This window comes from Perkinsus marinus (assembly GCF_000006405.1).
Source record: "Perkinsus marinus ATCC 50983 genomic scaffold scf_1104296930488, whole genome shotgun sequence".
Taxonomy (NCBI): Eukaryota; Perkinsozoa; order Perkinsida; family Perkinsidae; genus Perkinsus; species Perkinsus marinus.
In genome coordinates, this window is record NW_003216064.1 from 328786 (window position 1) to 354906 (window position 26121).

General features: G+C 50.0%; 11 protein-coding genes across 11 annotated transcripts in view; 5 read left to right on the forward strand and 6 right to left on the reverse strand.

Annotated features, from left to right (window-relative positions):
* Nucleotides 1-852: 852 nt before the first annotated feature.
* Nucleotides 853-2133, reverse strand: Pmar_PMAR006459 (conserved hypothetical protein). The gene is made up of 5 exons (XM_002786993.1): nucleotides 1958-2133; nucleotides 1810-1896; nucleotides 1643-1762; nucleotides 1354-1524; nucleotides 853-1085 (listed from the first exon to the last, which is right to left on the reverse strand). The coding sequence occupies exons 1-5, from the start codon at nucleotides 2090-2092 to the stop codon at nucleotides 858-860; spliced, it is 741 nt and encodes a 246-aa protein (XP_002787039.1). The 5' UTR covers nucleotides 2093-2133; the 3' UTR covers nucleotides 853-857.
* Nucleotides 2134-6066: 3933 nt separating this feature from the next.
* Nucleotides 6067-6241, forward strand: Pmar_PMAR006460 (hypothetical protein; the record flags this gene model as incomplete). Its single annotated transcript, XM_002786994.1, has 1 exon — nucleotides 6067-6241. A coding segment is annotated over one exon (175 nt), but the record flags the coding sequence as incomplete, so codon positions are not given.
* A 1469-nt stretch (nucleotides 6242-7710) lies between these two features.
* Nucleotides 7711-8029, forward strand: Pmar_PMAR006461 (hypothetical protein; the record flags this gene model as incomplete). Its single annotated transcript, XM_002786995.1, has 2 exons — nucleotides 7711-7902; nucleotides 7985-8029. The coding sequence occupies 2 exons, from the start codon at nucleotides 7711-7713 to the stop codon at nucleotides 8027-8029; spliced, it is 237 nt and encodes a 78-aa protein (XP_002787041.1).
* Nucleotides 8030-9102: 1073 nt separating this feature from the next.
* Nucleotides 9103-10461, forward strand: Pmar_PMAR006462 (retrovirus polyprotein, putative; the record flags this gene model as incomplete). Its single annotated transcript, XM_002786996.1, has 1 exon — nucleotides 9103-10461. One exon carries the CDS (start codon nucleotides 9103-9105, stop codon nucleotides 10459-10461), a length of 1359 nt encoding a protein of 452 aa, XP_002787042.1.
* Nucleotides 10462-12184: 1723 nt separating this feature from the next.
* Pmar_PMAR006463 (subtilisin, putative) lies at nucleotides 12185-13444 on the forward strand (the record flags this gene model as incomplete). The annotated part of the gene is made up of 1 exon (XM_002786997.1): nucleotides 12185-13444. One exon carries the CDS (start codon nucleotides 12185-12187, stop codon nucleotides 13442-13444), a length of 1260 nt encoding a protein of 419 aa, XP_002787043.1.
* A 404-nt stretch (nucleotides 13445-13848) lies between these two features.
* On the reverse strand, nucleotides 13849-15576 carry Pmar_PMAR006464 (polysaccharide export protein, putative; the record flags this gene model as incomplete). The annotated part of the gene is made up of 6 exons (XM_002786998.1): nucleotides 13849-14513; nucleotides 14663-14779; nucleotides 14825-14988; nucleotides 15042-15184; nucleotides 15233-15338; nucleotides 15387-15576. The coding sequence occupies 6 exons, from the start codon at nucleotides 15574-15576 to the stop codon at nucleotides 14292-14294; spliced, it is 942 nt and encodes a 313-aa protein (XP_002787044.1). The 3' UTR covers nucleotides 13849-14291.
* Nucleotides 15577-15786: 210 nt separating this feature from the next.
* On the reverse strand, nucleotides 15787-17232 carry Pmar_PMAR006465 (D-3-phosphoglycerate dehydrogenase, putative; the record flags this gene model as incomplete). The annotated part of the gene is made up of 9 exons (XM_002786999.1): nucleotides 15787-15919; nucleotides 15969-16085; nucleotides 16132-16260; nucleotides 16309-16443; nucleotides 16491-16559; nucleotides 16606-16706; nucleotides 16750-16845; nucleotides 16900-17069; nucleotides 17120-17232. 9 exons carry the CDS (start codon nucleotides 17230-17232, stop codon nucleotides 15893-15895), a joined length of 957 nt encoding a protein of 318 aa, XP_002787045.1. The 3' UTR covers nucleotides 15787-15892.
* Nucleotides 17233-17350: 118 nt separating this feature from the next.
* Pmar_PMAR006466 (SUMO-conjugating enzyme ubc9, putative) lies at nucleotides 17351-18099 on the reverse strand (the record flags this gene model as incomplete). Its single annotated transcript, XM_002787000.1, has 5 exons — nucleotides 17351-17417; nucleotides 17467-17610; nucleotides 17657-17782; nucleotides 17881-17947; nucleotides 17994-18099. 5 exons carry the CDS (start codon nucleotides 18097-18099, stop codon nucleotides 17351-17353), a joined length of 510 nt encoding a protein of 169 aa, XP_002787046.1.
* A 721-nt stretch (nucleotides 18100-18820) lies between these two features.
* On the reverse strand, nucleotides 18821-20322 carry Pmar_PMAR006467 (Uridine-cytidine kinase, putative). Its single transcript, XM_002787001.1, has 9 exons — nucleotides 20184-20322; nucleotides 20063-20141; nucleotides 19845-19933; nucleotides 19727-19801; nucleotides 19592-19683; nucleotides 19420-19543; nucleotides 19252-19370; nucleotides 19036-19120; nucleotides 18821-18981 (listed from the first exon to the last, which is right to left on the reverse strand). Exons 1-9 carry the CDS (start codon nucleotides 20310-20312, stop codon nucleotides 18850-18852), a joined length of 924 nt encoding a protein of 307 aa, XP_002787047.1. The 5' UTR covers nucleotides 20313-20322; the 3' UTR covers nucleotides 18821-18849.
* A 147-nt stretch (nucleotides 20323-20469) lies between these two features.
* Nucleotides 20470-25580, forward strand: Pmar_PMAR006468 (hypothetical protein; the record flags this gene model as incomplete). The annotated part of the gene is made up of 9 exons (XM_002787002.1): nucleotides 20470-21014; nucleotides 21063-21211; nucleotides 21265-21377; nucleotides 21429-21697; nucleotides 21745-22447; nucleotides 22835-22859; nucleotides 23094-23221; nucleotides 23636-23737; nucleotides 23795-25580. Exons 1-9 carry the CDS (start codon nucleotides 20495-20497, stop codon nucleotides 25578-25580), a joined length of 3795 nt encoding a protein of 1264 aa, XP_002787048.1. The 5' UTR covers nucleotides 20470-20494.
* A 496-nt stretch (nucleotides 25581-26076) lies between these two features.
* The window catches only part of Pmar_PMAR006469 (serine/threonine-protein kinase ICK, putative), a gene marked incomplete at both ends in the record, with an annotated part of 2602 nt that continues 2557 nt past the window's right edge, over nucleotides 26077-26121 (reverse strand). Inside the window, one exon of the mRNA XM_002787003.1 lies at nucleotides 26077-26111. Coding sequence (XP_002787049.1) covers nucleotides 26077-26111 — 35 coding nt within the window. The remainder of the gene's footprint in view (nucleotides 26112-26121) is intronic.

Below are 26121 nucleotides of genomic sequence, written 5' to 3' on the forward strand. Positions count from 1 at the left end.
GGGCGGAGCAGATGCCAACGAGAAAGGAATTGACATCACACAGCCGTAACGCTTTCATCACACTAGAATCGACGGTCACAAGTAGAGTAGTGAACTAAAGACGTATAGCGGGGGTCATAACCAAGCCACAGGTCTGCAATAGCAGTCAATCACCGAAGGACTCTGCTTTGCTAATGACGCTGTCAATGTCCCACCTCTGCTTTGACAATGGTCTCTCGGAGACGAGCTCATCATTGGTTAGAAGCTTGTCGTCCATGCCATAGAATCGCTTCGCTCCGCAGTGGGCGTAGGCTATTGGCCGACGCACTTGCATGTACTCCGGCTTTTAACGGCTTGAACGGCCAATACAACGTATACAAGCATATCGAAGCGCACCACAAGACGCTCGTAACCCCATCCAGTGTCAGTAAAAGCAAGACTAGAAGACTATCTGTCTCCCTGACCAACAACAACAACTAGTGTACCTTGACGGCTGCCCATAGACGTCCAACTTCTGCCTTGCAAAGTTAGAGCAACATCGCTGCTTTCACCAACTGCTTCCCTGTGTGGGAGTGCCATAGACAAAGTCGGCCTGTCAAGTAACAGAGATTTGAGATATCAGACTACAGAGATATTCAAGGGCATTGGGAAACCCACCAGGTAGTCCCCAAGGCGCCGATACGGGACAGGGGTTCTCCCCTGCGGGAAAGTTCGTGCGGCCGTTGCTGACAGTAGGAGACCCATGATGGTAGTGCCATCGACAAAAACAGAACTACCGAGAGTAGCCATCGCATAGTTAGATCTTCGACGGGGAACTATCCCAAGTACAAGTATTCCCGATTGACCAGAACTAACTCAAGACAACACCAACACTGACGTTAGTGGCCTGATCCGAGCTTGATCCGAACCACCACAACCTCCGGCGACAAGTACTCTTCCTTCGCGATGCAAAGTCTTCCCCCGGCTCTCGCCAGAGCACAGAAATCGTCAACGTCGTGTCGAGCGTTCCGAAGGGTGATTGCGAAGATTGCTTCTCCTTCTGGTGCCAAAGCTCTTTCGAGCACGCGCACCAGGCCCGGCCACACGAAACGGTTGCCGTAGAGAATCTACAACAGATGCCACTATAGACCATGTCATTCAGGAGGACCAATAGGGCCGCTATGGATCACACTAATAACGAAAATACTTGACGGATAGAGGCGCTATGCTCACGATAGAATTGCAATATGTGATGGCGCTAGAATTTACACAAGTCACCTTTCGAATAGCCTCCATACTGTCTATAAAATTTCGAGTTTTACACAGAGTACCGAAGAGTAAATCATCTCCACTGGAGCAAGGGACGCGAGTGGGAGAGCCATATATTGATCGTACCTCGCAACAGACGATAACGTCAATGCTTCCTTCGAGCTCCGCCGGAAAACTATCCTCATCAACCCAATCCAGAGCCAAGGCTTTCGCCCGACCTTTGAGACGAGGATTCACTTCAGAGCTGCAATTGACTTCGAGGAGAGGCAGCAGTTCAGGAAGGTCCGACACGAACACCTGAGCACACACACCTTTAGGCTGTCTGCCCACGAGGAAGTCAGCAAAACTGAGGTTCCGACTAACTTCGGTCGCATAATTCCGGAGCGTGGACCGACGATATCCATCGACGCTCTACCTCAGCAGCGCCATCAGCCGCCAGAGCAAGGGATGTGACACCCGTACCCTCGCCGAGCCCTAGGATTCGAAGACCCTTGTAACTACATCGGTACTTCGCCGCCCAGTTTAAGAAGCGGATCTGATAACAATCCACAAGATGTTGCCCGAACGAGCTCCCCAACTTACCGCTGCGTCGAACCACAAGACACTCCCGAGGGACTCGGAGACAGATTCTGGTAAACCATCCACGAGCTCCACTGGAGGATGAGATTTCTGTCAAAACAATGAGATGAAAATCAGTAAGTGAGCTCGGAAACCTCGTTCGAGAGCTCACCCTAGAGCATCTTGAGTGAGAACATATTCCCTCAGTGTAGGTTGCACCATCAAACGCCGAGTCATCCACTACGTCAAAGTTGACGACATGAAAAGGATGACCACGGAATGTGAAACGACTACAGACCCAGTCCATAGTCGCTAATTAGCAGGAATAGTAACCAAGGAACTACATAGGAAAAACCTTCACATACGATGCGGGGGACTTCAACACAACATCATAGCCGTCAGCGAACAACAAGCGTAGCAGTCATTGAGACATCACCACGTCATAGTACACTTGGCACTCCCAGAGCACGAGCCCCCTCCGAGGGCCTGCTCAGTACCAACCACACCGCTCCTGCACTAACAGGACCGAAACCCGAAACCTTTCCACCAAAGAGTATACTGCCAGCGTCGATTGACCTATCGTGTTGCTTCTCTTGCCACGAATGGGCGGTGTATAGTACAAAACCTGAGGAGATGCTAAGACCTGCCTGCTCCACTCTGACCCATCAGGGTCAGTGCCGAGCTTAGCTCGGAATACAAGAGCTTCCGAGAGCATTACGCCCCTGTAGCGAGCAGAGAATATCTGCCTCTAAACTCTCGCTCTACCCGTTGCGTGCCCTGCTCGGATATTGTGGCGAAGTCCTGAACTCTTCCCTGTCGGAGACGACACGAAGGTGCTCTCAAACATCTAGAGAGACGCCCGCCCCACCATGCAAAGCATTGATGACCGCATAGATTGGACGAATAGTCTAGCACCTCTGTATTCCGTGAGTCCTCAGCCGCAAGCTCCCTGATGACTCCGAGAGTTGCTGGCCCTGGTTGATTGCTGTCTGAGTCTTCTGGGCTGCCCTCCCGAATCCAAAGACACATCGGCTTCCCAACTTTCAGCTGTCGTTTTCAACACCGCCATCACAACTTGCTGAGGCTCATATATTGTCATCACAACTATATTGTCTATATCGTCTCATACATTGTTGCGATGTAGGATACTTCCTACCCTTTCATCGGGGGGGTCTCCTGATACTCCACAACGGGGGCATGCTAAGACGCCTACCTCAAAGAGAAGGCCCTGTCTAGGATATGCCTATACTCAGCGTCGACTCTGTCTAGGATATGCCTATATTGAGCGTTGACTCTGTCTAGGATATGCCTAAACTGAGCGTTGCCTCTGTCTAGGATATGCCTATACTGAGCGTTGACTCTGTCTAGGATATGCCTATACTGAGCGTTGACTCTGTCTAGGATATGCCTATACTGAGCGTTGACTCTGTCTAGGATATGCCTATACTGAGCGTCGACTCTGTCTAGGATATGCCTATACTGAGCGTTGACTCTGTCTAGGATATGCCTATACTGAGCGTTGACTCTGTCTAGGATATGCCTATACTGAGCGTTGACTCTGTCTAGGATATGCCTATACTGAGCGTTGACTCTGTCTAGGATATGCCTATACTGAGCGTTGCCTCTGTCTAGGATATGCCTATACTGAGCGTCGACTCTGTCTAGGATATGCCTATACTGAGCGTTGACTCTGTCTAGGATATGCCTATACTGAGCGTTGACTCTGTCTAGGATATGCCTATACTGAGCGTCGACTCTGTCTAGGATATGCCTATACTGAGCGTTGACTCTGTCTAGGATATGCCTATACTGAGCGTTGACTCTGTCTAGGATATGCCTATACTGAGCGTTGACTCTGTCTAGGATATGCCTATACTGAGCGTTGACTTTGTCTAGGATATGCCTAAGCTGAGCATTGACTCTATCTAGCCTTGACCCCCGTTGTTCTGCTAGTCTATCCAAGCGACCACGTACATTCAGGCACTGTGATCCCTCGAATCAGGCATAGCATCGTCACAGGTTGATCGTCGTAACTTCCACTCTCGTCCTCCTCAACACTGACGTGCGTGAACCTGGAATGGTGAACAGCTCATTGGAACAGCTATCCCAATAACAAGCAAGTCCGGTTAACGCACTATGGAATTCTTCGCGACTACTGTCGGCCTCCTAGGCACACTGACTCTACATGCTCTGGCGCTGGAGGTAGCCTTCGAGCGCGACGCCGACCCGCCCTTCCCACTCTGTCCTTCTAAATTTGAGGTGAGAACAGACCCGAAACAGTCTCATGGGTTCCCAATGAATACAAACCACAGCAAAGAGCAGCGCTCCAGTCATCATCCAATATCTCGTCGTCGAAGATCGCGGTACCGCATCACCCCCTCCCTAGAACCTTCATGTGACCAATGAGCCTCGAGCTCTCCTTCCAAAGCTACTGCTGTCCTTCATGCCATCGAAAATGTCTACCTCGAGCTGCAACCATTCATGGACCCGAGAAAAGAAATATAGCTAGAACCGGCTATCGATTTCGCACCATGAGGGAGCAGTCTCAAGTACTTATAGAGTGGTAAACCCTACAGAATCAAATAGCTAGTGTAGTAATTGTGCGTAGTGCAGCAATAGCATCATCCTTATGGCCAGTTCCTCACCATTTCCATAGTTAAAAACAGACTCCTCGCTATCACAAACAAAATCATCGTCACCGACTACAACCCAAACGTGGTTAGTCTGCGCTCTACAGACACCCTCTGGTCGGACTTGGGGAGGACGACTCTCAACTCGCCCCGCCATACAAGGACCTGACCATGGGCGTTGCCGCCGCTGCAACACTCGCCACGTATGGGTTCAGTAACGGGAATTTTAGGTAATCGGGCGAGGTGGTATCTACTTCTCGACAGTCTCAATGTTAACCCCCCCCGCCCTCGCGTATCCTTCCGCTCCCCTCTGCTGCGCTTCCTATACCTGTTCTCCCCCCTCCTGATCTTCCTATACCGGACTCCAGTAGAGGCAGAGCTCAAGGGATGAAGGGCGGTGTGACGTATTTTGACGTATTTACTAGAGTATTGAGATCGTGACGCACGTAGCATTATTGGGCGTGCGCTTTTCCTTATATAGCGAATCGTATGGTTCTTAGAACCTACGTTTCTCGTTGTAAGTCTCTAGTATTGAGGTTCCGTAGCCATCTTGGCTCAAGATCTTAGTGTCGTGTTATTGGTCACCGCATGTCGGCGAGGAGTTCCTCAACACCGGCGGAGAGTTATGCGACAAATTGGTGGTCGATGCAGGGCCTACGGGACGTGCAAGCAGAGCAGCCCGATGATGAGCGAGTGTCCGAGAAAGTCTGCGACATAGTAGACGGACTCCTAGCTGTTGATGATAAGGTGAGAGCACGGGCTAAGATCGGGGTTTTGATACGTAAGGGGGCCGTTGCATTAAAAGAGTTTTTCCGAGAGGTCGCGAGGGATGCGAATGTGACGAACTATAGTGATGTTTGGCGTTCGATATATGCGGCTTTATATTGGTGCACTTTGGATAGTGGCCTGACAGAGGGAGCTCAGGAGTTAGCGTACTGTTTGAGCTTGGGAGTGATGAGATCACTAGTGAAAATATCAGCTCTTGATGCGTGCCTCACGGAAAGAAATCCGGTGATGCTCACACGATTGTTGGTGGTCTTGGGCATCGAGGGGAGTGATTCAAAGAATAAAATGACTCCTGCTCATCGGATCGAGAATAAGATAGAGTTGAATAGTCTCCCTCTGGTAGAAGCTGCTCCTTGGGACGTAGACGGGAAGAATGCTGATAATGTGTTTATGACGTACGATATATTTAAGAAGAGAGTTCGATCGGCTTGTAAGAGTTATCAGTTGAAGGGTCGGTTGGCGTGTTACTATTTGAGCAGAAATTTGGTCGGTAGAGCCAAAACGTACTGCCAAGAGCAGTTGGGGATGTTGACGGAATTGGAAGATGATGGTTTGCAAGGGGATATTTCCGAAATGTTGTGGGAGCGATTAGATGAGAAATTTGCGAATTTATGGAGTGAAGGGCGAGCTGTGAGTAATTTCGGGAAAGTTTTCAAGAAGAGTGATGAAAGCGTCCTTTCCTTCTGTGGTCGTGTTATTGGTCACCGCATGTCGGCGAGGAGTTCCTCAACACCGGCGGAGAGTTATGCGACAAATTGGTGCAGATGCAGCAGAGTTTTATGAGAAAGATTATAAAGATTCGAAGTCCTTAGTCACGGGGAAAGGTGCTGGCAAAGGGCAAAGGCCAGGATCGATCCGCCGTGAGGGTGATTCTAAACCACCTCAACTGAAAGCGAGTCAGGGCCTCAACGGTGCGAAAGGATCATTACAATGTTATAATTGTAGAGGATTCGGGCATATAGCTCGTGATTGTCCGAAGAAAAATCCCAGCTCACAAATTGAGAAATCTAACAGAGTCCAGGGTGCGGGCACTACGAGCGGTGAGGCGAAACCGAACAACTCCACCAGTCGAGGAGCGATGGCAGTCGACATCGATCAGGGATTGATTGATATTGCATCTGTTGCCGAACAGGAGCCGAAGGAGTTGAAGTCTCTTACGTTAGCAACGGCATGTCCCCCTAGTACATGTAAAGTGACTCTGGCAGGAGAAGTCTTCGACGCGCTTGTGGATAGCGGATCGGCTTTGGCGTTGATCAATAGGGATCTCGCCAAGCGTTTGAAGTTGAGTAGAAGAATTATTGCTCCTCTGCGAGCGGTGTTTGCCAACAAGCAAACACAATTGATCACGGAAGAGACGATCGTTCCGTGTCGAGTAGGAGATAAAGAACTGATTCTCCCATTCTTGATAGCAAATGGGCTATCATACGACCTCATCTTAGGAAGGTCGGCGTTGCGCTTGTGCGGTGCGAAGCTCGTTTACAGATTTGATGATGAGACAGCCTTGGAAAAGATCCAATCGGAGTTATTGGAAGCATCCAAGGAGTCAGAGAGCTCGCGTAATAGGACGGTACCGTCTCTCAATGAGGAGGACGGGTCCTACGAGTTCTCGGAGATATCCTCAGTGGATATTATCAATCCAGAGAGGATTGATTGCAGTGGTGTGCATCTTAATGGTAAGATAGCATGCTCAGTCTCAGGCGATGATCTGGCGGTTACTGAAGCACCAGATTCTGAAATAGAGGAGTACAGCTCGGCGGAGTCTGAGTTGGAATCTCCTAGTTGGACACCGACAAGCATCCCCAGTAGAGATAGTAAGTGCGAGTGGGAGGATTGCGACTCGATTGAGCAGTGTCTTGAGAAGCTTTGTGGTTTTGGATGGAGACCAATAAAGAATGCGGAAGCTTACAAGATGCGATTGGTTAAATTAGAAACCGATGATGTTCGCGATACGCCGTCGCAGGAGTATCGATTTCTAGTAGATTGGGAGGAAGTCGAGAGTGCGAATGAGCGACGGTCGTGGTCTCCGAATAGATTGTTGCAGAAGCTCAGTCCTGAGCAGTATCAGCTCTGGCTAGATGAGCTAAAAATGTATGAAGATCGCCATTGGTGGGAGAGAGTATCTGACCAGGAAGTGCCGAGGGATAGGGCCACGGCATTTCCAATAATATCGATGGCTAAATCCACGAGGATTAGGCCAGTTGTAGATGCCAGGGTACTCAATTTACGAGCACCAGTCGCATCGAGCCGTAAGCACAGCATCGGTCGTATTACTCAGCAGTTACGCTCCATCATTACGCCGTCTGTGGAGATTCGCCAATACGATTTGGCGAAGGCCTTTTATAGGCTCGCCATTATGAGGCCAGTCTATATCAATTATGGTCGTGGTATAACAATGAGGAGCTCTCGCCTGACCTTCGGGCTGGCGATAGGCCCAGGGGCCTTAGAGCACTCATTGGACCTACTATGGAGTATACTCGACCGATTCCACCCTCTGGTGCGTACTCTCAGAATGATGGACGATATCGTTGTGGTGTCGTCAAAAGTACACTTGGATGAGTTCGAGGCTACACTCTATAAATTGTTGGATTTGGTGGGGTTCGACATTCCGCAGGAGAAGAAAGCTGTATGGAGTGATGAGTATTCCAAGTGGCTGGGTGCTTACTGGGCGTGGGACGGCTGTGTCTTACGCATGAAGCCACCGGTGATTAACTTTACGGTTTCCACTACTAAACGTGAGGTCTTTCGTCAAGCAGGTCGCTTCCTAGATCTCTGTCAATCGTTAGAAGAAGTACAAGCTCGAGCGCATTGTGATTGGGCCCGTCGAGTGAGTGGGTCTCAGAGTATAGCTTTCGATGATGTGTTGCCTCCTGACATTCAGAAGGAGGTGAATAAGCATTTAAATGCTGCTGTAGAATCATGGGCACGCATTCCTCTCGAGGTGCCCTTATTTTCTACTGTTAAGTCTCTCGTGATAGGGAATGATGCCTCGAACTGTGGGTTTGCATCTGTATGGTATTCTACCGTACTTTCTGACACCACAGAAGCTGCGATTCCGCATATGATGATCCTTTGTGCGCGTTCTCACCTGTTCGCTACCAGTGCTCGTTTCTGGCATGCAAATAGGAGGGAACTTTTCTGTCTGAGCAGCTCTCTGGGGCAGTTTTGTTCTTCATTGCTCGATGGTTTCTTCCCACAGTTGGAGTCAGTCGTTCTCTCGAGTGATTCTACTACGGCGATCCGACGACTAGATGATCGCCCTCATAAGATGAAAGGAGTAGAGTGGTTATCTACTTCTCGATTACGTGAGTGCTGTCTTGATATGTTAAGACTTGTTCGTTCGTATAAGGTCTCTGTTCGCTTCACTCATGTATCAGCTGATCGAAATGCTCAACCAGATTTGCTCTCGAGGATAGATCAAGATATTCCTGCGAGAGACATTCGAAAACTTCCATCTGTCGTTGAGTCTCATTCAGAATGCTGTACAATCTCATTATCTACTATTGATAATCTGCCTACTTATAGACGCTTTATCCTGCTGAATAAGTGTTTTCAGGGATGGCGTCATGAACATATTAACAATTCTGATGACTACTTATTGAGGTTCATCCAATCTCAGCAGCAACGTGATGACATGGCTGCTGCTACTTTCCGTGTATTGAGTAGTAATGTATCTGTTCTTCACGATGAACCTATTCGTATCCAAAAGTATGCGCAACATATGATGATCGTTAATGGTCTACTTTGTAAGATTTCAACTAAGACTAGTACTAAGTACTATGATGATTCTCCTAAAATAGTTCTACCACGAAATGCTTGTGCTCCGTTATTCATTAAAGAGATTATTCTCTATTTTCATAGATTACATGGGCACATTGGTATCAATAATACTTATCGATTAATAATGTCGAATTTCTGGTGGCCCAAGGCTCGTTCTGATGTTAAACGTATTGTTAAGTCTTGTGAGGCCTGCCAGTTTACTAGATTTCCTAGAGTCGATAAGTCAGCTGCCTCTCATTGGTTTTGTCCCTCTAGAGCTTTCGAGACTGTCGGAGTGGATTTATTAGGTCCACTCATTGCTGCTAAACGTAATGAGAGGTATGTCATGTCGATTACATGTTTGCTGACAAAATTCTGTCTTTTCTTCGTGATGACGAAGATATCTGCTAGTGAGCTTTGTAGGGTATTCGAGACTGAATTCCTTCTGAAGTATTCATGCCCTCGAACGGTTATTTCTGACAATGGAATACAGTTTGTGAAGAGTCTCGACTTCAGCAGCCTATTATCACTATATCATGTGAGACATGTCTGTATTCCAGTATATCACGCAGCGAGTGGTGGCTTCTATGAGAGAGGCCATGCCGTGGTGAATATGGCCCTACGAGCAGTTCTGGATGAAAATCGTCATGTTACCCTACACGAAGCCTTAGCCTTCGCTCAAGCTCGAGTCAATAGTACTATCGATCCGGTTCTGGGCGTCAGTCCTCATGAAGCTGTTTATGGTTTCCCACTCCAATCTCCATTAGCACAATGGGCTTCTTCGCATATTAGTACAGCTCAGGTGAATGATGATGCTATTGAAAGATTCATCGCACACCCTAATAAGAAGCATAAACGTGCTATCAGATCTGCTTGTGACAAGCTACGGCAGAGGAGGGAGAAGATTATGGAGGACTGGAAGCAGCTTTGGCAAGAGCGTAAGCCGCAGCGGGCTAACGAGCCGAACGAGTTCGATGTGGGAGATAAGGTTTTGGTATGGACGCAACCAAGCCACAAACTCGACCGTATGTGGCGGGAAGGTGAGATTATACGCAGGGTCGGTTCCCGTTGTTATGAAGTCAAGTCTAATGGTAACCGTTCCCAGCTCTACAGTGCTGATCACCTGAAGGCCTTTCTTCCTAATGGAGCTTATGATGACGACGATAACCACAAGATCACTGACGATGAGCTTTCTGGAGAGCCTACTCTGTCTACACGTTCACTGAGGCACACTAAATTTATATTGTGGAAAGATCCACAAGATTCTAAAACTCGTTACGGTAAGATTGAGCGTTGGACAGGTAGCGGTCAGTATATGGTCCACGAGTATCGTCTACTAAATAAACGACTTCTACCACTATGGATTGGTCCCGATGGTAAGCTATCAACTATCGGTAATGTCGCAGCCTTTGTGAGATTGTCCCCAAGGGATGTCAAGAAGATCAAAGTGGATGAGGTCACAAACACCCTACTAGAAGAGAGCTTAGATGAGGTGGCTCCTTGAGATGTCGCCACCTGAGGGGATGAGATTGTGACGTATTTTGACGTATTTACTAGAGTATTGAGATCGTGACGCACGTAGCATTATTGGGCGTGCGCTTTTCCTTATATAGCGAATCGTATGGTTCTTAGAACCTACGTTTCTCGTTGTAAGTCTCTAGTATTGAGGTTCCGTAGCCATCTTGGCTCAAGATCTTAGTGTCGTGTTATTGGTCACCGCATGTCGGCGAGGAGTTCCTCAACACCGGCGGAGAGTTATGCGACAGGCGGCACCGTGTATGCTTACGATTTCGAGGCTAATACTCATAGCGGCGTTGTCCAAGGCAGCCTTCATCGTTTTGAAGGCGTCATCGAGGATGGTACCGTCGACCACGATCTGGTTTTAGGGATCAACAACAAATGCCCTAAATAGGAAAAACTTGCCGATGGGCCTATTCAACTTGCACTCATCAAACGGGTAAGGAATACCAAATCTAATACAAAATCTCTGAATCGTCAATAAGACTGCACGAAAATTGCATGAACAGCGCAGGTTGCCCTGGGAGCGACCTGGTGGGCTACACTCTCGCTGGACTGATAAGATGGCCCCGATAGGTAGCTCGACCACGATCTGGTTTCAGGGATCAATAAACGGATTTGTCACTATATTATAGAGGCTATTCTTCCGCGCTCAGCAAGAGTTCAATAGTGGGATTGCGTTCATTCCGAGTGATAGGCGGAATCCGAATCCGAATGCGATTTTCAAACTCGGCACTTTAACACGAGAAAACGCGCTCGTGCTTCAAGCTCGAAAGACCACCTGGAATTCGGTTCATCCGACGACCCGCACCTTGATGCGTGGGAACTCGGAGAAAAAATGTTTCCGAGTTGGATCTCGGGTTCTTGCACTAAGACTTGAAGCTCGGAGGAGCTGCGCATTTTAATTGGCTCCAGGGTTCATATACGGCCTCAGGTGAGACTCCTGTGTCACCAGGCCAGAGGCGAGAGTGCTCGCCAACTGAGCTTGTATCGTCTTGGTCGGTGAAACTCTTGCAGAGGTTCTCAAGGCTACAGGAACCCGAGAGGATCCTGTTATCCCATGTCGTCACAGATTGATAGGAAACGCGTTAGGCTCGCTTGGGAATTCACGTTAAACACACTCCGGCGGAATACGTTTCTCGCGGTGCGTCTCCGTTGTGGACTACGGCGAACCCTCCCCACTTTGCTATGAAACTCCGTCGAGCTTGGTAACAGATCGCGTGTTTTGTTTCCTACATTGTATTTTCCCTCAGCTCTCCACAGTTTTACTCTGATGCGCATTGTGCCGATCCGAATCGGGCCATCCGATGTTGGCACTGAAGTTCAGTGACTGGACGCTCTATTCCGTCTCCGGCACGGGCATGTCTCGGCTGTTTCTCACATGTCTCTTGGCTCGCCCTTGAGGTTCTCAAGTTGAGGACGAATGACGTGTAGCGGTGCCCCACGTCTACTCTGATAATGCAAAGTTTTCCTACACTCATCCCTTCCAGATTAGTCTTCCGATTACGTCGACTATCGCCTCTCTAATTCCTCACATCGAATTGCTCTCTCTCCCTATCCAGTCTTCCCACAGTTCTTCATTCTGTCTGATGCATATCAATACTGCGCTCTCTGTTGCCATCCTGTGCAATGCTGTCATTGCTCAGAATAACACCATCGTAAGCCTAAGGTCTGGTATCAATCAGGTTGACATCCGCCATCTGCCCCAAATGCTGAGGGATGCCGGTGAAACCCCTGATCAGAACATTGTAGCCTTTTTGGAGGCCACTGAGATCACCACTTTGCAAAATGTTAAAACCCAAGTTGTCCAGAGTTCAGCTGCCACCATCGACAGCAACGAGCTTTGCGACTTCGTGGCTAAGGCAAGTAGCAAGCTATCTCTGCAATCTCAATGTGCAATGGATGCCACTGGTAAACTTCACCAGGCTTCACCAGGTGAAGCCTTCGGGGAATACACTAACGATTTGCACGTGAACGATGCCGATGCCATGTATCAGGGGCATCTCGAGTGGATGAAGATGGGTCAGGTGTGGCAGCTTGCTCTTCCGCATGTTACTCGAAGAATCAAAGTGGCTGTAATAGATTCCGGAGTCGACTGGACTGACCCGGATCTGGCCCCTTTGAAGGGAACGCTGAAGAAGAGAAGCGGCGGTTACATCGACGGAGGTTGGAATTTCAACACCAACTCGTCGACACTGACGTTCGCGAACACGCATGGTACCAGCGTTAGCAAGATCCTCGCCGCCAAGAGTAACAACTCGGTTGGTGTCGCTGGGATGGCTCCTAATGTCACCCTAGTACCGCTACAAGTAATGGCAAAGGACTCTCCTCTGAGTCTATCTAAATTCTTGCTTGCTCTCGAAATGGCCATTGACATTGAGGTAGACATCATATCGGTGTCTCTAGGGTTCACATTGAGCGCGTTTGAAATGGAGTTGCAACATATGCTGTTCGATGCCCTACGTGCTGTACAACAGAATAACATTATACTCGTTGCTTCCGCAGGCAATGACTTCGAGGAAGCATCTGATGTTTACCCCTGTTGGTATGGTGGCCCACTCGGAATGTGTGTCGCTTCCTTGTATGACTACATGTGGGACAATAGGACTGAACCAGTACTCTATCTGGAGTCGAATTATGGTGATAGAGTTGACGTCGCAGCCTATGGCACTCAACTCGTGGTCGGCCGTGATAAGGCAGGTGAATTGATAAAGTTCAGCGGCACATCCGCTGCTCAACCGCAAGTAGCTGGTCTGGCTGCTATCCTCCTGTCAATGAATGTCGAACCGTCGTTGGTGAAGCGACTGATCCTGGCTAATGCTGTTCCAGCCGGGCTCGAGATGCCAGAATATTTCCCTCAGTATATACGGGGCGGTGCCATTGATCCTCTGAGGACTGTGGAACACGCTATCAGCTTTCTCCCTTCGACACCACGAGGCCTGCGAGGGAAAGATGCATCCTTCCAATGAAAAAGTGCCCATTGGATGCTGTATCAATCTTACTATCCATCCTTTTCAATTCTCGTATTGACTACGTAGAGGTCATTTTAATCGTCAGAGAGGATGCGAAAGCTGCTCCTCCAATCTCCCTCTACCACTCTAGCAGTGCACACGAAGAGTTGTGTATTCAGTACGCCTAAATCACTTTACCGAGGATTCGTACCAGATCATCAGATTACGGTATCGTACGAACGCACAAGCCACTTCTTACTGGCCAACTCATAACAGCTTTATATTATGCAGTAGCCTGAGGCTGATAACCCTGCGTGACTCGCACTGTGCAAGATGGGTCTGCTAGCGGATCTTCCCACTTGCACCGGCGTAACCAACACAGAAGACGGTACGTTGAACGCAGTAACAATATACAATGTACAATGAGGAAAAAGCAACAATTGATCGATAGCTCCAAAGGCAGATCGAACACGATTGTTCACACGGTGTGATTCACACCGCTATCGTAGAAATGGAATTGACGCACAAGTCGCGCGTCAATCGCGTTAACAGGCGCGATGGAGTAAGATGGAGCCACGCGCGCATAGCGCACCCCAATCACTGGAGAAAACTCACGAACTTCTTCCTGTTGCTTTTGGTCGGGCTCAGATATTCATATGGCATCGATATCGGATACCATCGGTCATTTATTTACGAGTAGCTCTGATGACTCGAATGATCCTCTCTCGAGAAATACATTCGACCCACAGACGCTACACTTGAGATGGAGAAACTCGGGTGAATCCGGGAAACAACGGAGCACAGAAATTGAGAATATTACGCAGAAAACTACCAGTTGGCTTAACTTTAATACAATTGTCATCGCTTACATGGACACCGACAGGCACGCTATAAAAGTTCCCCAGTCCTGAATCACCATTGGCAAATGGTCGTAGATACCTTTGACCCCACGAGGGCTGCCTGACGCTTGACAGGATGCTGCCACAATTCTCGCGAGCTCCGAAAAGCAACGTTCAGTAGAGGAGGCCGGAGACGCTATAAGATGCGATGATAAGGTGGCCTCGATAGGTAGCTCGACCACTGGTACCTGAGAACAACTCCAATGTCAAGTCCATTCAGTGACCGAATCGCCGACCACAGGCAGAACATTCACGACGAGTGAATGGCATTTCGACGTCGCCTCCTATTCCCTTGGTGGATACGAACGGTACAATGCAAACAACGTGATGCACATACCTCCTTGCCAAGCCCCAGAGCACAATGGACATCTGCTTCACCAAAAGGGTGGATAATCCCGCTACAGTGAGGGCATTCTAGATATGCCATATTCTCAACGATAGCACCGATGGTGACCTGATGATGGGAATATAGAGACACCTCATAATGCGAGACTCTTACGCCATCTCTGCGCATCTTGTCCACACCCGACTTTGTATCCATCAGGGACAGCTTGTGTGGAGTAGTCACAACCACGGCACAAGAGGGATGAACACCACCGCCTAATAGGAGGTTCGGTATGTCCCCAGTCCCAGGCGGACAGTCCACTACCAGATGAGTAACGTCTGAATTACATAATCAAACAATAAAGCTATTTCACCATTCATGCCCTGCTCACTGCCATAGTCAGTCTGTGTGAGCATCATGGCCACAACTTCCTTAGCACTCTGTGCGGAGAGGCCAGCGCCCTGCTTCGATGCCTTGTTCACGTCAAGCCAGCCAAAGGATTGGCAACAGAGAGATCCACGAGCGGTCGGATACCTAACCATCACGAAAAAGGAAACTAAACCCGCCAGTTAGGCGTCCTACTTCACTGGTTGTGCCCATTTCTCGTTTTTCGAGAAGTACAGGTGACCTTCCTCCGGCTTGATAAAAGCCGGCAGAGATGGTCCCATGACATCAGCATCTACCAGACCTGGCTCAAAACAAGATCAGGGCAATACCCCCACCCTCTAATACTCACCAACATCAAGTCCACTATTCGCAAGGGCCACACTGAGGTTGAAAGCGACTGTGCTCTTGCCAACGCCGCCCTTGCAGCTGTGGACTACGATGACGTAGGGAGGCCTGGCTCCCGGAGTGGCCGATAACGGTCTGTCATAGTTATCATTGGGCAACTCGTCACCGCTCTCACCACGGAATGTACTGAACATTATATCAAACTACTAAACAATCTACCATCAAACACACATCAATCATGGAAGTGATGACCCCACATGGTCCGCTATGAATCCACGATTCACAAAGAGTCAGAATCCTCCTGGGAGAGCTCCAATGTAGTTACTTCCACCTATCTTAACTGGCCGCTAACTATGAACTCTACATGATTGTTGATGAAAATCTACACTACGCCGCGTTGAGCGATACTCCATTATACCAGATCCGGTTATAACTACGTCAAAATTGGCGAGCCCGGAAAAACGTGCATACGCCCATTTCAGGATAGCGCAGTCGGAGGGCTAGCTAGCTTCAAAAGTGCTTGCCATTAATATTAACCTGACAAGAACTCCCATGACTTCCGAAATAGACTCCGAATGTTAACTACTTGATGCTTAACGAGACCGCCTCTGAAAAACTCTACAATCTGCTTGGCGGCAGCGATACCAGAATTACTGTTGGCCTGGGCCGTCTGAGCTCCCATCTTCTTAGGAGTAACCAGGAACTGAATCAAGCAGCAACATATAGACCTTCACAGTACAGCATCGTACTTGTTTCTTAACACGGGCCTCACCAAGGCTCTCCTTGATCTCCTCAGTATTCTCCGGCTTATCATCTGCCAGATAACTGAGATCAGGACGTTCGACCAACGCCTTCAGCAGGTCCGCCTCTCGTATGATCTGAAGCGTACTAGATCAAACCAACTTCTACTACCACAGCTACTCTACATTCTTCCTTGCAGTATTAATGAGAACTCCTCCTTTAGGCATCGACCTCAGCAGCTTCCCATCAATCGATTGCTTAGTCTCTCTGGTGGCCGGCACATGGAGGGAAACAACGTCGCATTTAAAAATTGAGGGCACCTACATCAAGACGTCAGACACACCGACCCGTCATAGCCAAAACTCACATCATAAAGTGGTTCTGCCCCCAGGTCCGCGATTTGATCTGGAGTAAGAAATGGGTCATAAGCATAAATCTGCAGCATACAAATCCACCACGAGAGCCCATCAAGGCTACCCTACGTCCATGCCAAAGCCTTGGGCTGCCAGAATCACGAATCGCGACACGTTGCCACAGCCGTACAATCCAAGACTGCTTCCTCTAATCTCTGTTCCAGAGTTGCCTAAGTTCATAAATATCACACCCGCCTATGCCACATCAAGTACCGTCGAAATAATTCCTTTTATGCGCTAGAAGCATGCCAAAGACCAACTCCGCGACCGCATTAGAATTCTGTCCCGGAGTGTTCTGGACGCAAACTCCTAAACCAACAACACAAGAAAATTCTAAGCTCTACCTATAAAGGTTCAACTCACCGTGATTTGTGGCTGCTGGCAGGTCTATTGCGTCCACACCCGCACCAGCGCGTACCAGAACTTTCAAGTTCTTAGCATGGGAGAAAAATTCTTCGTCGCAAACATCACTGCGAACAATGCAGGCTTCGGCTGTGGCCACTGCCTCGTACAGCTCAGCTCGATCCTTATACCTTGACCAATTTGAAAATAACACCACCGCTCCCGAGGGCGGCGTCCTCACCCTTCCAGCTTCTCGAATACAAGACCGTGCTCTTCACATATAGTCTTGATAGCGCCTACAGCGTCCCTCGCAAAGGGTTTCGTAGTAGCCAGAAGCACTGTATGGGGAGTCATGAACACCACCAACAGTAAAGCTGCTAAAAACACCATCCAATAGACATAAGACGCGACGCCTAGGGCTCAGTAAAGAGGGGAGCTGCAGTGTATTCATTGATGTGGCTTGAATGGTATTCTAGTGAGTTACTCTCTGTCCCCCATTGGCGACGTCCTTCGCTTGCTGCTTCACACGACGGAGGTACCTACACACCACGCAAGAGGTCCCGAGTTCGATTCCCAGCCAGGACATACTCCTCTTTATTCTGTGTAAAAAGCTGGAAGGGCTCCGCCTGAGCAGGACTAGCCGAGTTGGGATTGTCCAGAAGGTCCTGGACGCCCAACAAGATCTGCTTAATCGTAATAGATGGCTTCCAGTCCTCATCCTCGTTGAGAATACTAAACAACGATGATAGACACCTAGTGCAGGGCGAAGACGACTCACCTCAGACACACTGTTCCAGATGGGTATATATTTGGATGGAAGAGTACCTTCCCATTCACAAACACGAACTTGCACTTGGGCGGTTTGCCAGGGTAATCTTCAGAGAAGTCCATCGTTAATTTGTATCTGATTTACTCATATCCTTCTCCACTACTACACGATGTCAAAACCCGAGACGAATTAGAGTTGATACGGAATCTATCATGCCAATAGAGTAGACTTACGTCGCGCCCTCCCACGGCGTTCCAGCCCGACCAGGAATACCACAAATCCATCGAAAGAGGTTCTGACCTGCACCACGGGGATGTTCATACCACACCTTGCCGATTTCCACTACCTTTCCCATCAGGATTAGCCATAGGCTTAGCCGAGAACCCAAATGGATGATCTTTCCGCCACTCAGCTCTCTCCTTCTGAAGCCTTCGCGATGCAAAGGATGCCATGAGTTCCAAAGACGACAGATAGCGGTAACAAATTCAAAGGACTTCAAATAACGCCATTACTCTAGAAACTTGTGAACAACGATCAATATGGTATACCAACATGATTGCCACAACTTGCCATAATCAATGCTCAGCATGAAGGGCTCGAGAGAGGAGGCTATCCACTATGTGGGAGTCCAGAACATGAACGACACAGCACTACTACTACTACTACTACTACTACTACTACTACTACTACTACTACTACTACTACTACTACTACCGAGCCGTGGATAATATCGTTATAGTCTTTCTAAACCGGAAAAGTGCTCCCTGCCTTATCTCAACTGCTACCCTAATTTCACTCTCAAACGAAGCCTCATCCCGCGGAGCGATTCACTCACCCTGCGTTCAACCTCAGGCCTTATGATACCGAGTGATGAAGCATGATCGGCGACCAAGGACAGGCCTGGCGAACAACAACTAAACAAATGATCCCAGCGCAGTAGCACAACTCTTGAATTCATAGTAGAGTAGACGTTGTACAAGCAGATAGAGAAGAAACATAGACAGCAATAGGGGTAGTAGTTTCGAACAGAGATGGCTTATGCCTGACTCGTTAATCCTCACTAAACAGACATAGACGCAGTTCTTCCGAGTTTGGAAAAGTGTATACAACATGAACCATACGATGTGATGATATACAGGGCAGTTCAGGCGTGGGTGAAGAATCATCATTTTTCTTGTCCTCGTGGCACACAAGGTGGATGCCTAATCGCACGGAGCGACGACCGCGAGCTTTGGCGGAGCAGGCCCAACCGGCTCCGACGCCACCGACACGCTGGCGCTCCTTATGTTGGAGAGTCTAGACTCGATCCATTGCACTAGGAGACTTATCGCAACCTAGAAGAGGACAAGAATAACATCATCAATAATTGTGCAACGACAGATGCCTACGTCGTTCACCGCTGCGTGAGGCACTATAATGTCCGCATTACGGGCAGACGGCTGAATGAACGTCTCGAACGCTGGCTTCACGAATCTGACAAGCTGAAGAGATACCCAGGTTCTGAATAGAGCGATCGAAAAGAGAACAACGGGGTCTCCATTTCAGCAACTTTGCAGACAAGACACTCTGAGTATCATCGCAACACAACCTACGAATACTCTTACGCTTCATATTGGGTCAACGTGGCATCCACTGAAATGCCCCTCTCTCCACAGTCACGCTTGATTCGTCGCACCAGGCACAGATCTGCATCCTCTTGTGTGAAAACTTTCATGTCTAGCACCTATTCAAGAGCCTCTAGCGTCTACCCCTGAGACGCCCATAACTACTACATCTGCGAGCTCGGGTACATAAAGAGCGAAAATGCCCTCGACTATAATAACCTCCACTTTGGCTCCATGAATGACTGTGGCGTTGTCTGTTCGCGTATGAGAGACAAAGTCGTACTCGGGAACACTACCAAGGCGGAGACTTTCACTCGATGGTAAATTCTGGAGTACTTACTAGACCACTGGCTCCTTCCTTTTCAAGGCCAGGAGATGCTCGCGCATAAGCGCAAAGTCTAGCCGATTCGGATCATCGAAGTTGAAGTCACCCTGAGAACCATCCATGGTAACACATATGAGAAAAGCCTCCTACTTTCAATGCCACTTCGTGGTCGGCTCTAGACAAAGTCCTGTAGTACTGGTCGGTCGAGAAGGTCACCGTACGCGTCTGAGGAGAGCAGATGGTACTCGAGGGTTGTCATTCACAGTACTTTCTTAACGCCTAGTCTCCGCATTATCTCGGCACAAAGACTGGTCTTGCCAGCGGCTGAGGCACCAGCCACACCAATGACGAAAGACTCTGGAAAAGAGGCATTCGGCAACTGTGACGGTGTTGAGGACAACGACTCTACTGATGCAGGGGAGCCACCTGCGTATTCACGACTATAACGGTGGACTACTGTGAGGAAGAGGAAGTCCCCCTTCTTACCGCTGGCATCCCTAGTAGTATCACTCGACGAGGCCGTGGTAGAGTTCTCCTCCACACCATCGAGCATTGGCATCACAGCCTAAGGTAATGGTCCTAGTATGATATTTGGAATCCTCCTTACCTCTGGCAATTCGAGAGATTCGGCGCCATCGAAAACGGGGGCGTTGGCGCTTATTTGCTTTATAGTGCTGCCTGGAGAGGCGACAGGTTGACGACTAGGAGAGAGAAGAATGGAAGAGGCACCGCTCATAGTCAATCACTGACGATACTTCAAACTGCTTCTGGTACGTCCGAACAATAAAAACCCGACATACAAATCGATCATCATGGCGCGCGCGAGTGACATTCTTCTCTAGGGTCAGTACTACACTTCTTTGGCAGAATACGTCCTTGCTTCAGGCCTTTTTTATTGCAGCCATTCGAACGATAGATATGCCTTCAACACCACCACATGAACCGAGATCGGGTGATAACCTCTCCGATGACCCTCTGGGCGAAGCTAGTTTTACTCCGCAACACGTGATATGCGTGAACCCACTGTGCAGGAGGAAGTGGAAGCAGTTGACTCCCAAGAGCATCCCTATGTTCTGTCCGAGCTGTAAGAAAGCTTCTGAGCTAGGCCTTTGGGAGACCTGGGAGGGCGTCGTCACTGACGACACTTTTTATTATAACCTACTGAAGTACTGGTATGCTATTTACACGGACATCGCATCGATCTTGGGATACCCCAAGAGCACCGACCTCAACCTACCGCAAGACCCAACGGATGTCACCATAGTCAACGTGATGGACTTCTACCACGAAGTGTTTCCGGAGCACCCAGTTCCCGAAGACGTCCGAAACTGGAGCTCCATGGGCCAGCGGAAGAAACAATTGACTGGCACCATCATAAGGCAGTGCGGTAGGCTACTCTGGGAACTCACTGTATTGGAGGATCCACAGCATTTTTATGGTAATAGCAATATATCCTACTGGGGAGGTTCAGCTGGGCGCGACTCAGGCGGTCTTCAACGTCACCACGATATGGTCGGTCGCCGTTTTTATATCATCGATTGGAGAGGAGCTCTCAAAATTGGTGACCATGTTCAGTTCGTCGCCTTCCCGAATCCCTCTGTGGACGAGCGTATTAAACTTCCCCACGTGATCAAGGTAGGGCCGGTCTCGACGCGTCCTGTAGACACCGTGTCGACACTCTTGGTTAGGTTCTAGACGATCGTGTCAATCCTCCCCACCACCGAGTAGAGCAAGGCTGGGAGGCGGCCAGAAGGTATCCAGGTGAACAGCCACAACCCCAAGTGCTGACCAGCAATGGGACGTAAGTCATCGGTTTGGTCATTTCCTTTCGCCGTTCACTTCGGTCCTTCAGGCATAAGAAAAGCTTCGATCCGTTCAACAGATCAGCGGCCCCGTCGCACCGGGACCAACGTCAATCTGAGTCTGGCCCGAGAGGATTCCCACAATGTCTGTCTAGTGGGCTCCGGGACAACCGAAGACCTTTTGGGAGCAATTCTAATGGCAATGCTACTGGGCTCAACCAAGTAGCCTCCACGACGGACCAGCTTCACTCTAAGTCTGGCCCCGCACGGAACACAGTTGTTAGCTCCGGAGGTCACCCCCTTAGGAGGAAGAGCAAAGGTAATAGAAACCTCACCTGCTGGATATCCGATGCCGACGCTGTTCAGATACCAAAATGAGACCTCCGGCAGATAGAGTTACCGCGGCATCAGCCAGCACTAACGGCAAGTCCCCCGCGGACCAGGTGGAGAACAAGTTTCCCCCAATGGTCGGGTCGATGGTTGCCCCTCTACCGGGCTTCGATGACACCAATGCCGCCTGGAGTGAATTAGCTCGGCTTCTATCTGTTGCTGCCAACAAGGAGGTTCCTCGTACTCCTCAAGCCCCGACCCTTGAGCCCAAGATACCAGAGTGGACTACGGTCCGTGCCCCTGCCCCAAGCCCTGCCTTGCCTGCTAGGCCCGATTGGATACCGGACACTCCAGCGAGCCCTCTGTATCTCCATCGAGACATGAACTTCAGGCAGGCCCCCAACCCTCTTGTCCAGTTCCTGCAAATGCAAGCTGCAGCTGGGGCTGCCAGCCAGGTACCCTCGGCTCCTCCTCTGCCCTATGGGTCTGGCCAGGGCGACTCTAATTCTATGGTGTCACCGTTTACCCCCACGGGTGGCGTGCCGCCGGTATCGGCAGCCGCAGCAGTGGGTCTGGACGGTGACTTGGCTGGGCTGGCCGCCTGGGGAGCATCGTGGCCGTCTTCTGGTATGATGAAACGACAGAGCACGAGTCAGCCTCCTACCCCCATCCAAGAGGAAACGGTTGGTGAAGGAGGAGAATTCTTTGCGCCCCCTTCGACCGGCCAAAACCGTGTCGTGTATTAATAGCAAATATTATAGTAGCAGTCGGAATGGCCGTATTTCTGTTCCGATGAGGTTTATCAGTGAGATGTGTCCTTCGTGCCCTTATTGAGCCCCTTGGTAAAGTCGTCGCCTTCTGTCATCGGCTTCTACGTTGAGAAGCCTGTATTGGCATTGCCCTGTTGCTAAGCGAGAACATTATCTCGATGAGTCGTTATCCAGGGAGAGGGGGGGCCTTTGAGGTCTCTGGCCCTAGTCACTCCTGTTTTTACTATTATTACGCAGCTCATCCAGTTTTGTTGCTCCGACCTATCCGGCTTCAGCTCTCCCTTCTCCCACTACTACTACACTAGGGGAGTAGGTCTTGGTCCCCAGCTGCAACTCGCGCCTATTGTGCTCATCAGACCTTGTATGGTCTTCGTGACGAAGGTAGGGCATGGTTCCCCGTCTAACTGATATGGTGGGCGTCTACCGTCGAGTCTAGTCTTGTTGTTTTGGCATTGATGGCCGCATTTCTATTATATCATACTTCTCATAGGCCTTTCCCGTAGCAATCAGCTCCACCCATGTTTTGTTCTGGCGAGCTGACTCATTGGGGTCTCTTACAGCTTTGCCCCTCCTCTATGGGTTCGTCGACTCGGTCCCGGTCGAGGTCCCCCGCAGGCACTACCACTACTGAGAGCACTGTCCCTCGGGGTGAGGGCCGGGCTCGGAGTCCGTCCAGCGACGACGTGGTCCTCCGCCCCTCGACGCGTCATACTCGTCGGAGGTCTCGTAGTCGTGATGCTGGGGTAAGTCGGCGTCGGAGCTCTACGGAAGAGGTAGGGCTGATAGAGCTCGGCGATTGTGTTAATCACTGTTGTTGTTGCTCAGCATTACTACCGTGAGGGTGGCAGTAGCAGTTCTCGTCGGAATCGGTATGGCTCGAGGGAGCCTCGGGGGTCCTCTCCTTCAAGGGGATACTCCTCTTATTTTGACGATAGACGCGGGAGGCGGGACAGTGATGGCCATCGAAGACGTGACAACGACGATTACAGGAGGCGTGACAATGACGATTATAGGAGGCGGAATCAGGACGATTATGGGAGGCGGGACAAGGACGATTATAGGAGGCGGGACAAGGACGATTATAGGAGGCGGGACAAGGACGATTATAGGAGGCGGGACGACGACGATTATAGGAGGCGTGACGACGACGATTATAGGTGGCGGGACGACGACGATTATAGGAGGCGTGACGACGACGATTATAGGAGGCGGGACGACGACGATTATAGGAGGCGGGATACTGCCGATCATAGGTCGAGGTGAGGCCTGGTATCATTCTTCTCCCTGGAGGCTGATAGCTGTTTCTCTTTCTTCAGACGCCGAGAAGACCGTTCTGATCGTCCGGCTGGCGGAGGTGGCGGCTCCTACTATGACGTCCGCTCCTCTCAAGATCCCCCAGACGGCTCTTCTTCACTCCACTACGTCAACAGCTGCTCTCGAGGGAGCGGTCAAGATGCTCCTTGGCCTGCTAAACAGGATGAGACCCGTGGCCGCATAGTCGACGACCGAGCTCCTCGTCCAGGCGAAGATAGCCTGTCTCGACTCCCAAAGCCAAGCAGTCAGCATGATCCTCCCGAGGACTCGCCTGACAGTCTTCCGCGAGAGGCCAAGGCTCGAAGCGTCGCCCCTCCCAGCAAGGGGAAACCTGTTGTCCAGTTCGGCAAGGCTATGCGGCCAGACCCCCGGGCCGCAGCTGACAAAGGTAACGTCTTGGAGCTCAGTTGCGACTGTCCACGGAAGTACGTCTCTCATGTCCGACCACTACGAGACCCGGCATGGCTACCGACCGTCAAATGGGGTGAGGCCACCTTCGAGGAGCGCATTCTTTTAAAGCGCGAATTTGCCCCCCGAGCTGTTGCCAATGCTCGGGGCCAGGCAACGGTACCGCCCCCAACGGTGTCCTATGGCACTGCTGTGGATGGGTCTTGGCATGAGACTTGGCCCAGCGATGTGGACTGTCGGATAATCTGCGTACTGCGGTTACCCGACTTGGTCACTTCGGACGAGACCTTCCTGCGAGCTGCAAGAGAGGCCATCCCTTCCCATTTGCGGGCGCGTGACGCTCTCCAGAAGGCCGTTGTTGTCAGAGCCTCTGGGCTTGGTGGCTCGGTGATACCGGCCAAGTGTGGTTACCTTGCATTTCGGACACGGCGTGACGCTCGAGAGTGCTGGTCTCTCCAACACCTGAAGCTGTATGGATATATATGTCCGCTAATAACAGATCCTACAGCATTCAGAATACTTTGTCAAATTGCATTGGTTTTGAAACTTTATGAAGGCCATTCAATTGGTGCTACTACTAGTATAACAACACCTCGGTTGGTGCCAGAGTCCGGTCCCTCGACGGCCCCGGTCCCTTCAACGCAAGTCGGGTTCACCAGCACCAAGTTCGGCGGCGGATTGTCTTCGAGGAAGCCTCTATCGGGCGCCGTTCGTGGGGCCGACGTTAGTAACGGTGCAGCTGGTGGTAGCACATCTAGAGGCCGCTTTGTCCTCCGTGGTCTCAAGGAGAGTCTGCAACGCCTTAATGGTCCTCCTGTTGAGAGCTGTGGTAATTTCTCAGCGTCTGCGGTCCGTTATAGTCGTCTTGATCAACGAGATGGCGCTGTAGTTGGGAGGTCTGAGTATGTCCGAGCGGAGACTTCTTCCGATGGTCAGAGTCAGAAGCTCAACATTGGCCTCACTAAGGATCGCAATGTGGTGGTCTTAGAGACTAACGATGACAGCACTCTGGTTGATTGGCGGCCCGAATGGGTCTTCAGAGATTGGGCTTGGGGCTGCCGACCAATTTCCGTGGCCCTAGCTGAGAAGAAGTCTGCTGTTGGCGAGATAGACCCCGCGGAGCTCTCTGACTACAGCACCTATAGCGTCCCGGATATGAGCGTGTTCAAGCCTGTTCGGTCTGTACCATTGACAGGGGGAATGTCACCGCAGAGCAAGGCCCGGTCAGGGGCTACTAGCCGGAAGGGCAAGAAGTCCAAGAAGGATAAGAAGAAGAAACGAAAGACTAGCCACGAGTTGACTACGAAGCTCGCGACGGAAGTGAAGGCTGATGGAAGTGCTGCCACCAAGGCTGGAGAGAGGATGCGGGCTGAGAGCTGACACTATGCATCGTTTGCCTCTATTGTGTAAAATGTATTGTACCATATTGAACCATTGAAAGGCTACTGGAAACAGACTCACGATGGTGTTACTTGAAAGTAAGGGTTGGTCACTAAAGTTTAACAGATGAGCATTTGTTGCATGGCGGTCATGTAGAGTTGTCGCAAGTGATGATGGTTGGTGACTGCCGTTAAGGGAAATTCAACAAAAATTGTCTGTTTTCGGGTTGTAAGATTATTGTTGCGTGTGTAATAAAATTATGAAACGTTGCGAAACGTCATGCATAGATTGGCTGTGTAATCTCACACATATACACTAAGTACGTCAGGGGATTATTTAACAACCTCGAGGCAGCCGAATACAGCACATCTTCAGAATTCACTAGACCGGCGTCGTATGCTCACATACACTTGAGCACTAGTTGCCTTTACTAGTTGCACTAGTTGCCGTGGTCTGGATTATGAACACAACTACAGCTGATAGTTGCCATCATGCATCACTCACTTCCGAAAGGATTCGTGTACATGCGTGCTAAATAGAC

Coding starts and splice junctions, on each gene's coding strand:
- Pmar_PMAR006459 (XM_002786993.1), bottom strand. CDS start 2,092: ATGGACTGGGTCTGTAGTCGTTTCACATTCCGTGGTCATCCTTTTCAT. Junction 1,897..1,957: donor CTCACTCAAGATGCTCTAGG/GTGAGCTCTCGA, acceptor TTGTTTTGACAG/AAATCTCATCCTCCAGTGGA. Junction 1,086..1,353: donor ACGTTATCGTCTGTTGCGAG/GTACGATCAATA, acceptor CATCTGTTGTAG/ATTCTCTACGGCAACCGTTT.
- Pmar_PMAR006467 (XM_002787001.1), bottom strand. CDS start 20,312: ATGAGCGGTGCCTCTTCCATTCTTCTCTCTCCTAGTCGTCAACCTGTC. Junction 19,802..19,844: donor GGAGACTAGGCGTTAAGAAA/GTACTGTGAATG, acceptor TGCTCTCCTCAG/ACGCGTACGGTGACCTTCTC. Junction 19,684..19,726: donor ACCACGAAGTGGCATTGAAA/GTAGGAGGCTTT, acceptor GATGGTTCTCAG/GGTGACTTCAACTTCGATGA.